The sequence below is a fragment of the Vidua chalybeata genome, chromosome 2 (assembly GCF_026979565.1).
Source record: "Vidua chalybeata isolate OUT-0048 chromosome 2, bVidCha1 merged haplotype, whole genome shotgun sequence".
In the NCBI taxonomy this organism is placed as follows: domain Eukaryota; kingdom Metazoa; phylum Chordata; class Aves; order Passeriformes; family Viduidae; genus Vidua; species Vidua chalybeata.
In genome coordinates this window covers 85,023,401-85,036,910 of record NC_071531.1, presented here as the reverse complement: position 1 = coordinate 85,036,910, position 13,510 = coordinate 85,023,401, and the positions used below count along the sequence as shown (strand labels likewise).

Sequence of the window (13,510 nt, the reverse complement as noted above, 5' to 3'; positions counted from 1 at the left end):
TGTGTAGTGAATTTAATTAGAAAACCAGGTCTGAATAAAGAAGTACTAAGTCTTGAAAGTCTAGCTTGTCTGTATACAAATATATTGGTAAACGTGTTCCTACTACAGGAGTAATTTTTATCTATTGGTTGCAATTATTTTCAAATTGTTAAGACAATGGAAACAAACCTCTCAAATACTTCAATATCGAAACAGAAACGTTTGTCAATTGAATCTGTCTTTCTCCTGATGCAAGATTTTAGCTTGAACATTTCTGGTGAGCTTGTGACAAGGCCATTCTACGAAACAACAAAATAGAATTAGCACAGGCAGTACGCTTATACACCTTGGCTTCATCCTGAATTTAACTGCATGAACAGTCCAAAGAACATGTCTTAACATAGGGATTATTTACGAATATTTACAATATTTTTCCTGTATATTAAGACTACATTTAATAGCTTTCTGTCTTATAGTTGCTACTTAACCATTATATTTCAAGAAATTCCCTAAATTCAAATCTTACAAACACGTGTGTATATAACTTGATTACATGCATGTTAGGATGAAAATCATGTACTTCTGCCAACTCTCACATGCAGATAAAAAGATTTCTGAAGAATCTTTTAAATGCTTCCAGGTTTGGTGACTCAACTACTTCCCTGGCAGACTGTTTCACTGCTTGACAACCCTCCTGGTGAAGAAATTTTTTGTAATACCTACCTCCCCTGAAGTTGCAGGCCTCCCCTGCAACCGGAGGCCTCACATCTTATGGGGAACTATAGGCTAGTCAGCATCAGCTTTATCCCTGGGAAGGTGATGAAGTGAATAATCATGGAAAGCACTTCCAAACATATTAAGGGCAGAAAGATGACTGGAAGCAGTCAGCATGAATTTAATAAAGGAAAAATTACACAGGATCAACCTGATAGCCCTCTACAATGTGTTGGATGGCTCAGTGTGTGATGGAAGAGCAATGAATATTGTTTATCTCAACTTTAGCCATGCTTTTGACACTACGTCCTACTACATCCTCATGGACAAGTACAGGTGAAATATGGGTGAGATGGTGAGGTGGACTGAGCACTGCCTGAACTGCTGAGCTCACAAAAGAAGCCCAGGTGCAGCCAGTGGTATGCCCATGGGGTCAGTACTGTTCAGCATAAATAGCAATTAGCCCAGGCACCAGGACAGGATGAGACTGACAGGATAGAGAGCAGCTTGGCAGAAAAGGAATTTCAGGTTCTGGTGGGCAACAAGGTGACCATGAGCCAGCAATGTGATGTTGCTGCAAAGAAGGCAACCAGCTTCCTGGGAGGCATCAGGCAGGGTACTGCCTGCAAGTGCAGGAAAGAGATCCTCACCCTCCATTCAACACTGGTGAGGGACACCTGGAATGCTATGCCCAATGCTGGGCTCCCTGGTACAAGAGAGGCAGTGATGTGCTAGAATAAAAGCTAAAGGCTACAAAGGTGATTAAGAACTTGGAGCACAACTACCAGAAAGGAGGCTTTGTGAGGTGGGGGTCAGTCTCTTCTGCCACGTCTTCAGTGAAAGAACATGAGGGAGAAGCCTTAAGTTGTGCCAGGGAAGGTTCAGATTAGATATTAAAAATAAAATTTTCACTGGAAGAGTGGTTAGGCATTGAAATAAGTTAACCAGGTGGAGTCACCACCTCTGAGAGTATACAAGAAGAGCCTGGATGTGGCACATGGGGATATGGTTTAGGGGTGATTACGGTGGTGCTACACTGACGGTTGGACTAGATGACCTTGAATGTCTCCTACAACCTTGAAGATCCTGTGATTTGTCATATAAGGAGAAGCTGAGAGAGCTGGGACTGTTTGGTCTGGGGAAGAGGGATCACATCACTGACTGATCTACAGATACCTCATGGGAAGGAAAGTAGACTGAGTCAGATTCTTCTCAGTGGTGCCCAGTGGAAGGGTGAGGGTCGATAGGCACAAACACAAATACAAGTAATTTGTATTTGAACTTAGGAAAAGTATATGAACTTTAGAAGAAGTTTTTTATGGTGGTTGAACACAGGAACAGGTTGCTCATAAAGGGCTCCATCCTTGGAGATATCTAAAACCTGACTGGACACAGACGTCACCAACCTGTTCTGGTTGATGCTGAATTGAGTTTATACTAGAGATCTCCAGAGCCCCCTTCTAAACCTCATCCATTCTATGATTCTGTGCAAGTGTGATAAATTTCACATGCATTTACAACAACCACATTAGAGAAGTTATTTAATATGTGATTTAAATATGTTTTAAAATAAATATTACTTAAATATTTATTCATGCGATATGATACATGCACTGCTTCACTTATGAGATCAGCCTTATCTGTTTGCATTTTTTTCTTTTAGCTGTTCTTAAATGCTTTATAAAAAAGGAATATACAGCTCATGTATGTGTTCATGTACAAGTAACTCACCACTTTTCCACCAGATTTTGTTTCAGCTATACTCATTGTAAAAGTTTTTGTTCCTTTGTCGTAAGTGCAGTAATGTTTTACCCATGTAAATCCAAGGGGTCCTAGAGCAAAGGGAGATAGTATCAAAAGTAATTGTCATTTTACCACTATTACAGTTGGAATTAGAGTAGAAAAATGAAATATAGTAGCATCCACATGCAGCCTACTCCTTATTTTTTAATCTGAACATGTTGTTCTGGTATAATTTTCAAATATTGCAGCTTGATAATCTTGCCCAATAAAGTTCCAGCAGACTGACTTTCTTTGGCAACTGGACAGCAGCATTCTATTATGGCAGCAAGGCAGGAAAAAGGCAAGAACAGACCTAGAGAAGTTTTCAACAATATTAATACCAAAGTGTACAAGACACAAATGATTCATATGTGAGTGCTCACCACATACAGACATCTGAGCGCTCCCTCTGCCACCTTCGGGACCCAGAAATTATCCCTTCCCCTATCCCCAGAAAATGATGAGGTGGTATTAAGTAAGGACCTAGTAATGGCCAGCTCCTGGCTACTGCAAAAAATAACCCTGTCCTGTCTAGAACAAGGACAAAAAGAAAGAACCCTGACTTTAAAAAATGGTATTTTAATTTTTTTTTTAAATTTTAGCTGTAGGTTTGTTTTTTTTTTGGTTTTTTTTTTTGGTTTTTTTTTTTTTTTTTTTGTTTTTTTTTTTTTTTTTTTTTTTAATGTGAAGAAATAAATAAAAATGTTGGTAAAAAAACTCTAATAGTTTTACTATAGATACACATGTTTTGCCTTCTCAATGTACCCACAAATGTGGTGGTTATATGAGAGAATGAATGAGTCACGTAAGTCAGATGTCTGTCAATCCAGAAACCTAGCTGTGGAAATTTATACCGTCTGTTACACTGATTTTGAGAAAGCTCTCCTACTGCCTGTGTTCTGGAAGAAAGTAAACTCATGAATCAAAAATTTAAATAGTTATGTACCCTCAGAAGTTAGCTGTTCTGCTCCTATATTTTAAGTTATTTTCACTTAGCATAACAAAATCTGTAATTATTCAGAATCAATTTTTCTTCTGATGGCAATTCATTATCTCTTTTAGCACATTATAAGATGGATGAGCACTCTCAAAGCAGTTTTAGATGAGTTAAGAAGTCACCTTTTTTCATTAGAAAATTGTAGCCAGACACCTGTGTTGCAACTTTAAGCTTGTTGGCCATCCAGCTGAAAGAAAACAATTTATGGCCTAGTGCCATTTTTTTAAAAAAAACCTGTATTTACTACCATGCATATCAGTAATAAATATATATAAAATTTACTTTCAAGAAGAGCAGACATTTAACCCAGTTGCTCACAATTAGACCAGAACCTATAGGATAAGGGTTGTAGGCAAGTAAACTTGCACGACAAAGAATTATACAACTAGTACCTTTCCCACTACACAGTGATTACAGACCGTATTAATACAGAACAAAAATTTCTTTTCAGTAAGAAGATGTCAAGCTGGCCTTTCACTATTTAATGAAGCACAGCATGTGCCTAGTGCTTCACTCCTTTTCTCCCTCCCCCATTAGCACAGCTCAGTGTAACAGATTTCTTTTATGATTATTAATCAATTAAAAAATAGACTGTGTTCTTAAAACTTGCAGCACTACTGAGGATAAAACTGGCTGTGGTTAACTATGGTAAGATGGTACTTAGATGACCGTTTCTTACATCTTTGATTTCCATTAAGCACATGTTCATTTAAGATGGTTGGGTCATTGGAGGTCTCTGGTACAAGGTGCTCCTGATGTCTGAACTAAAGGCCCTGTTCAGGCAGGGAAAGTACAGGAAACACAGAAGGGAGCCATAGCAGAGTGCTGGGAGTTTGCAGCAAGGTGCAGGGCAGCCAGCCAGAGCAGAGCTTGCTACCAGTCAACCACCGGGGCAAACAACAGCACAGACCTTCCTTTTGTCTTGCTGTACTTACGTTTCTCCTGCACATACAGATAGCCTTCCATTGTCCATTGACTCGGTGGTCTGTAATCTTGATTGGCTGATTTCATTCTCTGCATGAGTCTCTCCACTTCCTGCCTAGTGCTTTCAAAGTTATTGCGAGTCTAATACCCAGAAAAGGAAAAAAACAAAACCCCACATTATCTCACACAAGTACTAAAATAACAATGAACAACTAATTGCAAATAATGCCATGGAAACTGTATTGGAGACCAACAAAAGCATTTGCCAGAGACATAAGAGTGGGGAAAAGGAAAAAAAAAAGCAATAACAAATAATAATCTTCACTGCTATAAGCCTAGGAATAACATAGTAATGAAGAATTCAACTTAGGCACACAAATGTAAGGAAAGCATAGCTGCGAATAGCACCATTCCTCTTTCTGCAGGTCACTAACCTCAGACAGGAGGTCGTTTCCTATCTTTAAGTATGCTTACACAGTATTTTGCAGACAGATACAGGCTTTCTTTCGGTACACTCTGGGATTCTCAGACAGATATTTGACTAAACTAGAAGCTGCTAACAGCTTAGCCCTAAACCCAAAGTAGTAAGACCCACTGAAGCACTTTAAGCACAGTGCAGAAAATGCTGGTTTGGGTTAAAACCAGGTTAATGAGTCCAGACAGCTGCAGGTTCTACACACATGGAAGAGAAAAATAGAAAATACAGATATGTATCCATATCTGCAGTGATACCACAAGTGCTGCTGCTTAGAATAATCAGGTTACTGGCACTGCCATGAACAAGTTTTGACTTGGCAAACACCACAGTTCAGTATAAAAAAAATGGGAGGTAAGAAACAGCTCACAAGTGGCAGAACTATGCCAAAAGCCTTGAAGAAGTGTGTCTGTCCTAAATATCATGTGTTTAACCAGGCATGTAAGAAAGCAAACAATTATGGTACTAAGGTGTGTTTTCTGTATTTTCTTATATCTATATCCATATAAATGGCTACTTGCTCTTAGTGAATTTCAGTGAAGTTTCCCTCCATGCACCTAGCATGGGACAGCAGAAGACAATTATTGCAAGATGCCAGAGCTTTGGTTGATTAAATATCAGATATTGAACACTGTTCCTATAGGTCAAGGAAAAGAATAAAGATTTTTGTAATGTTTCTACAGAATCATCTATGAACTCAAATCCTCAGTAGTCAGAAAGATACTCTCAGGACTCTCACTACACCAGTGAACACTTCCCCTTTTTCATGGGCCATTTGTGTAGTTAGTTGCACAATAGTATAAAAGTATACATACTTAATCTTGGTCTTGAAGACAAACACTATTATTAGAGAGGGAGGTAAAATTCTAATCTGAACTTTTCAGATTACGTCCTTCAGAAGAAGTATCAGTTTAGACCAAATTTAAGAGAGGTCATTTTGAGACCTTCAAAAAGGACATGCCACTGAAGGAATGTCCCCATTTTAAGAGCTTGTCTCCATCTATTAAGTTTTTAATTGCTACTTTTAAGCAGCCAGATCTTTGAATCAAATCACAGAAACCAAAGCCAAATGGACACACCAAGTACGCCACTGGCCAGCTGAGACAGTTAAAGTGACAATAGGTCATTTTAGAACATGGGGACCTGTTAAGAGCTGCTGGTCTGCTACTACTCTTCTACAGCTCTTACTGATCCTGCTCTAACCTGCAGAACATTTTTAAGAGAAACAGCAGTTCAGGTAAACTATTCTTCAAGACTTGAAAACGCAATGCAATGGAGAGGAGTACTTTTGACAGCTACAGACAGGCTGAATGCACTTCTTCCTGTCCTCAGTTTGTCTTTATCCATATAAATTATTCCACTTCAATCTGATTTTGGGTGATGCTCTCAATGACAAGTACAGAGAGAACCCAGCTGGCTGTGTGACACTGTGGATCAAGATCTGGAGCCAGAATTTATACTGCTGTGTAACAGAAGTGAGTGATGTACTGATCCCCACTCTACCTTCATGCATATGTTTTCTGATATATAATTTAAAAAAAAACATTGATTCTTCTGCCTAACTTCACATCTCCATCTACCTCTGTAATCTATTTACAACTTCAAGTTGTGCTGATATAATAGTTGGAAAACATTAAATCTATTTCTTAATTAACATTAAAATTGAAAAAAATCCTTTAATATTTTTGCTTCTGTAGAGACATGTGTAGAAGAAATGTATGATTACTTACAATACCAGTTTTGGTCTGTGCTGTGAGCTCATGCCCCTCTCAGAACTTGCCATATTAAAGTAAGTAAATCTCTGGACTGAAGCACATTTTTCACGCTTTCAGTGAAACTGCTGTGCAACAACACTGACCCCTTGTGTCTTTATCTGAAAGCGTCTTAGTAGCAAACAACGTGGAAAACACAAAATTGGAAAGGACAAGCAGCTGGCATGCTCTACAAAGACCATTTGCATTTTGATCCAAAAGGATAAGGTTAAGTGTCTAGGAAGAATTTCCTCAAGCAGTATTTTAAATGGGATCTATATATATGAACAACAGATGTAAAAGGGAAGATGGAGCTACAAAAATTTGTGGTATGTGTCTTTTCTTGAAAGAAGGAAGTAGTCTTAACTTTAAAAAAAAAAAATCTGGACTTCGATGTTACTTGTCAGGAAATATGTGGGGCTTGTCCAATACTGACATGTTGAAGCTCACTTTTTGCCTTAAAAGCAGTGTGTAACCTTTGCTTAAAAGCAAAGTGCATACTTACTTATTTGTATGTCCTTGGAAGTATAATATCTGAATTACACACTAAAACAAGTATACACTTCTATAAAGCAGTTATGACTGAAAAATATGTTGATTAAATACATTTTAGTTATCTCTGATCGCTATGAAATTTTTTGGGCAGTTTGTGCCCAAAATAGGATCTTGTATGGCTGTGATTACCAAATTCAGACCAATTTACAGCAAAAGATTCATCTGCTCAGTTGAGTGTAACTCTACACAAAAAAGAGACTCTGTCTTCTGGTGAAACTTAATGCTCACAAGAGCTGCTCATCTTGGAGGAAGGTCCCACCTATTCTGTAATGGTATAGAGAACAGCCAGAGAATGGCTTACCAAGATTGCTTTATATACAGTGGGAAGATAGCAGACAGCAGGACAAACTCTATCATTCTATAACAGCTGGAGCATTTTTGGTACCTCCACTTAGTCCAAAAGACAGGCCTCATTCTCAAGAAAGCTTTATACAAGTTTAAATCTAACTGGACCACTGTGTTTTCTAATAAAAATTTGGTTGCTGACCTGTTTTTCTTGTTCTTGCTCCCAAAGTTTTCATCTGGAAATCACAAATTTACTATCCAAAGTTATTTGTTATCAGGAATCTTAATTACATTAACCTTTTAAAAACAATTTTAACTATTTGTATATGAATTTGATTTCAGCTTACTAAAACATTGCAAGATTAAGAATTTAAATAAAGTGCTATAAGTCTACTTTAAAATCCTGAACTGAAATTAGCAAATTAAAAAGTTAAATTATGGAAACACAAATCATCCTTACATTCTGCAAATTGAACTGCAGTTGCTGCTTGTATGGTGCAAACTCCTGAGCCAGCTCATATCCTTCATGGTAAAATGTAAATAATCCTTGAAGAAAGGCCAAGAGCTGAAAAGGTAAAATCGAGAAGTATTATACATTTTTAACTCCTAGAACACTCTGTGCTTTTACACTCAAAAGCAAAGTTTTGAGATCTTAAGATAAAGAAATGTTACACATGCTTTTGTGTCATGAAGTTGTAATTTCCATAATAATTTAATTCACTAGCCTAGTCGTTTTATCCAGTGTTTCAGCAGGAGTTTTTGTTGGTGTGCATTTTCTGAATTTAAAATTTCAGAGTTCAAGTGTTATTTCTTCAAAATATTCTTTCACTTTCTTCATAGCAATTGCTTGGTCTCTGACCTATTTTTCATAAATGAAAATCTAGAAAGTATGTTTTGGATAGGTTAGCACTACACAAGAAACCCAGACTATTTCTTCCTGCTCTGAACAAAATGCAAACTCTATCTGGTATGTCTGTGATTGACTCCAACAGAACCACCGTGGTCTGCATATATCCAGTTGAAAAGTCCTTTTAAAGTTTGCTTTAAAACAATGTTCAAATAGTAAAAAGGTGCCACTAGATTTTAGCTCTTTAATTAATGCATTCCTGCCATCTCTTAGTTTTAAAAGCCTCCTAACTTATTCTGCTTTAAATTTTAAAAGTGTTTTGACATTGCTAAAAGTCACCCTACCTGCTGTTAAGTAACAAGCATTTAATTTCTTATCATGGACTGCTTTCTTGATATATATAATTTAGCTTACAAAAAAAATGTAAAGAAAACAGAAAAAAATAATTTGGATTTACAATAACAGAAGTTTTAAAAATAAAAAATATTTACATTAGTATAATACACCATTATCATCTGGGCTAAGTAAGTGGCTGTCCAGGCTGTCTTCTGCCTCAGAAAAGAACCACAGGTATTCCAGAGCATAATTCTTTTCCCTTTTTCAGACTTCTCTCTCAGGATGGGATGAATAATCCAATGGAAACATTTATCTCTCTTCATTGACTACTGAAGTACTCTAGACTCGGGTAACAAAAATGCCATCGTTCATATTTAATGGGCTTGCTTTGTGCTACCAGTACCATAGATTACTGTAAGTGGAATAGCGTAAAGATGTCGTTTTTACTGTGCTTATATTTTCTTTAAAAATTTACTCTCAGCCCTACTTGAAGTATTGTAGAGAAATTGTTCTGCCTTCTCTCTCCCATTACTCTCTACGAGACTACTGAGAGCTTGTTTACCTGTCTGCTCTTTTGCTGCATTAGAAAGTTAAAGCAGTTGGAGGCGAACAGACCATCAGTGCGGGCACAAATACAAGGTATGGCTGGGAGAAGGACTCTGCCCTTGGTTTCTACTGGTATTGCAGATGAAAGCCTGGCCTCAGGCAGAGATAGTGCAAGCCCACAGCTGCCCAGTAAGCCAGTCATGGAGCCTGAAGAACTGAGAAGATCCTTGGACACAAAAGCAAGTTTTTGGGGAAGCTTCTACAGTGGTTGTGAATTCCTGAACCATATTCCACCATCAAACAATGAAGGCAATGCAGTCTCAAGTAGAGGGCTCCACATCTTGTGTAAATCAATCTCAGCTTAACATGATTCATTTGTCCAGCTGAAATTATTACCACAGCTAACAACTGGACCCTGAAATTATTATTATTAAACTGATTATTCAAGTGTTTCTGAGGAAGGTCCAAGTACAACAGTTTATCTTAAAAACCTCCAATTGTGCAAACAGATAGAGTTCTATAATTTTCTGTAATTCTAGACTATAATTCTAATTCTTTAATTCTGGAAATAACTACTTAAAGGAAAAGAAAGAAAATTAATCTTCATTTTTTTATGAATAAAGTACAAAATACACAATAACTAAAGCTCTGCTTTGGCTGCAGTTATATGAAGCCTGTTCTCACACTCTAGATTCAGTTACCTATCAGTGTCCCCAACTACATCTCCTTCAGATGTCACAGCACAACTACTCCTGTGCTTAATTTGACTTGGTCCAGTGAAAAGAATGTGTGGATTAACATAGCCTGCAAGCAGGAGCCTGCTGCTAAACCCACCCCTAGTGCAGGAATAACACTTGGCAAAACTGCAGCCAAATCACCACACTAATGCACATCAAAATTACAATAAAGAACTTGTGGGGGACAAAGCTTCAGTATGTCACCTTATGCCTGACTTTTAGAGATCAGTTTAAAGAGCATTTCAGGAGAACAAACTTTATAAATTTCAGCTTCAATACTTGAAGGAAAACATTTTACATCACATGAAATACTTTTACAGTGTACACTGAGAAATCTAAAGGAAAATATTTAACACAAGATGGCAGCAAAGCTGAATTTATCTGAAAGCAGAAATACAACAGCAGCAGCAAAAAAAACCAACCAAACAAAAAAAAAATCTGAATTAATTTTAGTTAAAGTACTTCTCAGGTATTCTGGCAGTTGTGCATTGCAGAGGATCTGGCCTTGAGGCTTTCCTGGTTAAACAGTCTCTGAGCACTCAGAAAAATAGGAAAAAAGAAAAGTATTCTACAAGTCCTAGATCAGAGTTTTTAAGCTCTGTGCTAATATGTGACACTGAGGATGATATTCACTGCAGTGTACATGTCACTAGCAGTGGAAAAACAGGAATGCAGAATATGCCATGTGCCCAATGGGCCGGTGCTGCTGAGGCATCTTCAGAATCCCTTCCATTAGAACAGGTACAGCCATAGCATTGTATGGAAGAGATTTAAAAGCCATGGTCTTTTGCCCTAGGCTTATAATTACAGTGGGATTTTCTTTTTGCTGGCATTAGAAGCAGTACTGCTAAAGGCAGGCTAATAACTTTAAAGAAATTAATATTAAATAGAACAAAAAAATATTAAAAACAAGAATAGAAAATCAGCCCCTTTTCCTTTCAAAGAAAATTTTCAGAATGCATTTTGAGGTGGTATTCACACATAAAGAGGTAGTTTATTTCATCAAGCATCACAATGTCTGATGCTTTCATATCAACAATTTTTCATTTTAATAAGTGTCTTATTGTTACCTCATTCTGAGTACCTAATCATTTACATCAGTAAAGACTGAGGTTGGAACTCCATAATACAAAGCTACTCATCGCACTAGAGCCAGGAGGATTTCAACAGAGAACCCAAAACAAAGTCCAACTACTTCTTGAGACTTTATTTATTTTTATGTAGAGATACTGACCTCAAGACTGCCTGGTCGTTTCATTCTCACAGGAAGAAGATTGTACTTAGGTTTCGGATAGGGGAGGAATTTAACCTTTGGCCTGCAGCACATCAGCCAGAAGTCCCTGTCTCCCTGTTTTCATTTTATTTATAAGAAGATAGCACTTATTCTTCAGATTAAAGAGAACATAGTTAATAATGTAGAAAATGCAAGAAAGGGAAATTCAAATTTAATGTCCAGTGTGAAGTCTCATGGAAATGCATGCAATTACAGGCAGTGTTTTCCAGCTGGCTGTGTTTTTTTTTTCTTCTCTTTAAATAAACATTTAACCGACCACCCCTCATATTTTAGATAGTTTACTGCTTATGAACTTTGTGCACTGATTTCCACAGGACAAGGAAGTCCTGGCATCGCCAAAGGACAAAGCAGAACTTTAGGAAGATGTTTGCATTGTTTTACAAGCGTAACATCCTCAGAAAGCATCGTTGGCTTGGACTAGCTTGGGATCACAAGAGGAAAGCTATCAAGACAGATTATTGTCATTTAATTTGCTTTATTGTTTATCCAGCTCTAAATTTGAACACTAATTTGTCCTTCAGAAAAAGTTTAAATTCATTATCTGTATGAAAACCTCAGGGTTTTTTTTCTTGGAAAAATCAAGATCTAGGAGGATTGCAACTAGGAATATGCCAGTTACTCACACTAGTACATATTAGCAACTGCTTTGATCAAGATGCAGAGAACAAAGAGAAACCCAGGGCCTGAGAAGCAGCTGCAAAAGTCTACCGTAAATATTATAATCTTCTATTCACTGTATGAGTCATTAGCATCTGTACCTTAAAATCTTTCCTCAGTCTCCTGCAGAAGAGAACAAACTCCACTTTTACTAGCTGTAACCCACCTGGCAATTTTTGCTAGGTTACTTCTCCCACTCTGGTTCTCAAACTGTCTTTATCCTTTGGCATAGAAAAACTAAAGGTCTTGAAAGGATGCTCAACAGATCATTTGCTTTTCAATTTCTACTCCTACATCACAATCTTATCCTTCTTTTGCAGAGGCATCACAGTTTCCTTCTTCACTGCACTAACAGATTTATTTTGTTCAGAGAGTCTGTTATTATAATTAATATTATATTAATATTATTTCCTTCAGAGAGTCTGTTAACAAGATGTCAGACTGAGAATTATTCGAAGACGTGACACTGTGCTGATAAATCAGAGGCACAGGCAGCACGTACACCAGAAAGTCCCAGGACCATCAAAGCTCCTGAGGAGGAATGTCCTTATGGACACACCACCAGCATCTTCTGCCATATGCACATTCATAAAGCACACAGAGGAAAATTAATAATATAACCATTCTTTTGACACCTGATTTTAAAGTGTTAGGCTTTCTACTTACCTAGACCTTTAGGAACACATGCTCCTGTGTTTCCAACATCACTTACATAAACATGAATTTTAGAAAGCCTATTTTGAAGTCTTTGGGTTTTTTGGTTTGTTTAGTTTGGTTTTGTTTTTAATCTCATGGTAATAGTGATTTTTATTTTAAGTTACATTTTCACATAAGGCATATTTTGCCTTATGGGTTTTAGCAAATGCTCTTATTTCAGCATGTTGTATGCAACAGACTACAAACAAAATTCAGAGCTTTGAAGACTCAAAATTTTATAACTGATGTTATAATTTAAGCTCCATCTATATCCAGATTGATTATAAATAAATTCATACCCAAGGTCAAAAGACATTACCTGCAAGGCTTATCATTACCCAGTCACCAGAGTATTTCCTATACCTTCCCCTGGAAAATCAAGTATGCCATACTGGGCTGGAATGCCTACTGCTCTGAGACAGTATGGAAACAGATACACTTAAAAGCAAATGTTACTTTTTTTAACTATGTGCAGTTGCACAATACTCTCCAATGTACAAGGTCCTTTCAATACAGAAAGTTTCTATTACATTAAAGGAGAATAAAGTCTTCTACACTAGGGTCAGAACTAGGTCAAGATTGCTAGATTCTTCCAGGATGTGAGAGTTTTGCAGAAGGAGACAGAGACACACACTCTGGATTAATCTGTGACAGTTATAAAAATGTTCTTATTTAGGAATCTGAGCAAAGTTTTAGTCTCTAAGATTTGGCAGCTGTATGCCAGAAAGATAGGATTTCTGAAAGTACAGCTTGCTGGATCCAGGTTCATCAATGTCAAACATTCAGTATACAATACACTCTCATCTCATGGAAAGAAGGCATCTGAGAAGCTCTCCTTGGTGACACAGGGTGTTAGAGATGTAATTTAACCCATTTCACAGTCAAGAGTGCTGCTTCAGTAGTTACAAGGAAGCTGGGAGATGGTGTGGAGAGAA

At 37.3% G+C, this 13,510-nt stretch overlaps 1 protein-coding gene across 2 annotated transcripts in view; it reads right to left on the bottom strand.

Annotated features, from left to right (window-relative positions):
* The window catches only part of ARHGAP42 (Rho GTPase activating protein 42), a 142,308-nt gene that overhangs the window by 30,583 nt on the left and 98,215 nt on the right, over positions 1 to 13,510 (bottom strand). For both annotated transcript variants that reach the window (XM_053935227.1, XM_053935228.1), the window contains exons 7-10: positions 7,923 to 8,027; positions 4,408 to 4,537; positions 2,425 to 2,525; positions 169 to 278 (exon numbers count right to left, since the gene is read on the bottom strand). In XM_053935227.1, the coding sequence (XP_053791202.1) occupies positions 169 to 278; positions 2,425 to 2,525; positions 4,408 to 4,537; positions 7,923 to 8,027 (446 nt within the window). The remainder of the gene's footprint in view (positions 1 to 168; positions 279 to 2,424; positions 2,526 to 4,407; positions 4,538 to 7,922; positions 8,028 to 13,510) is intronic.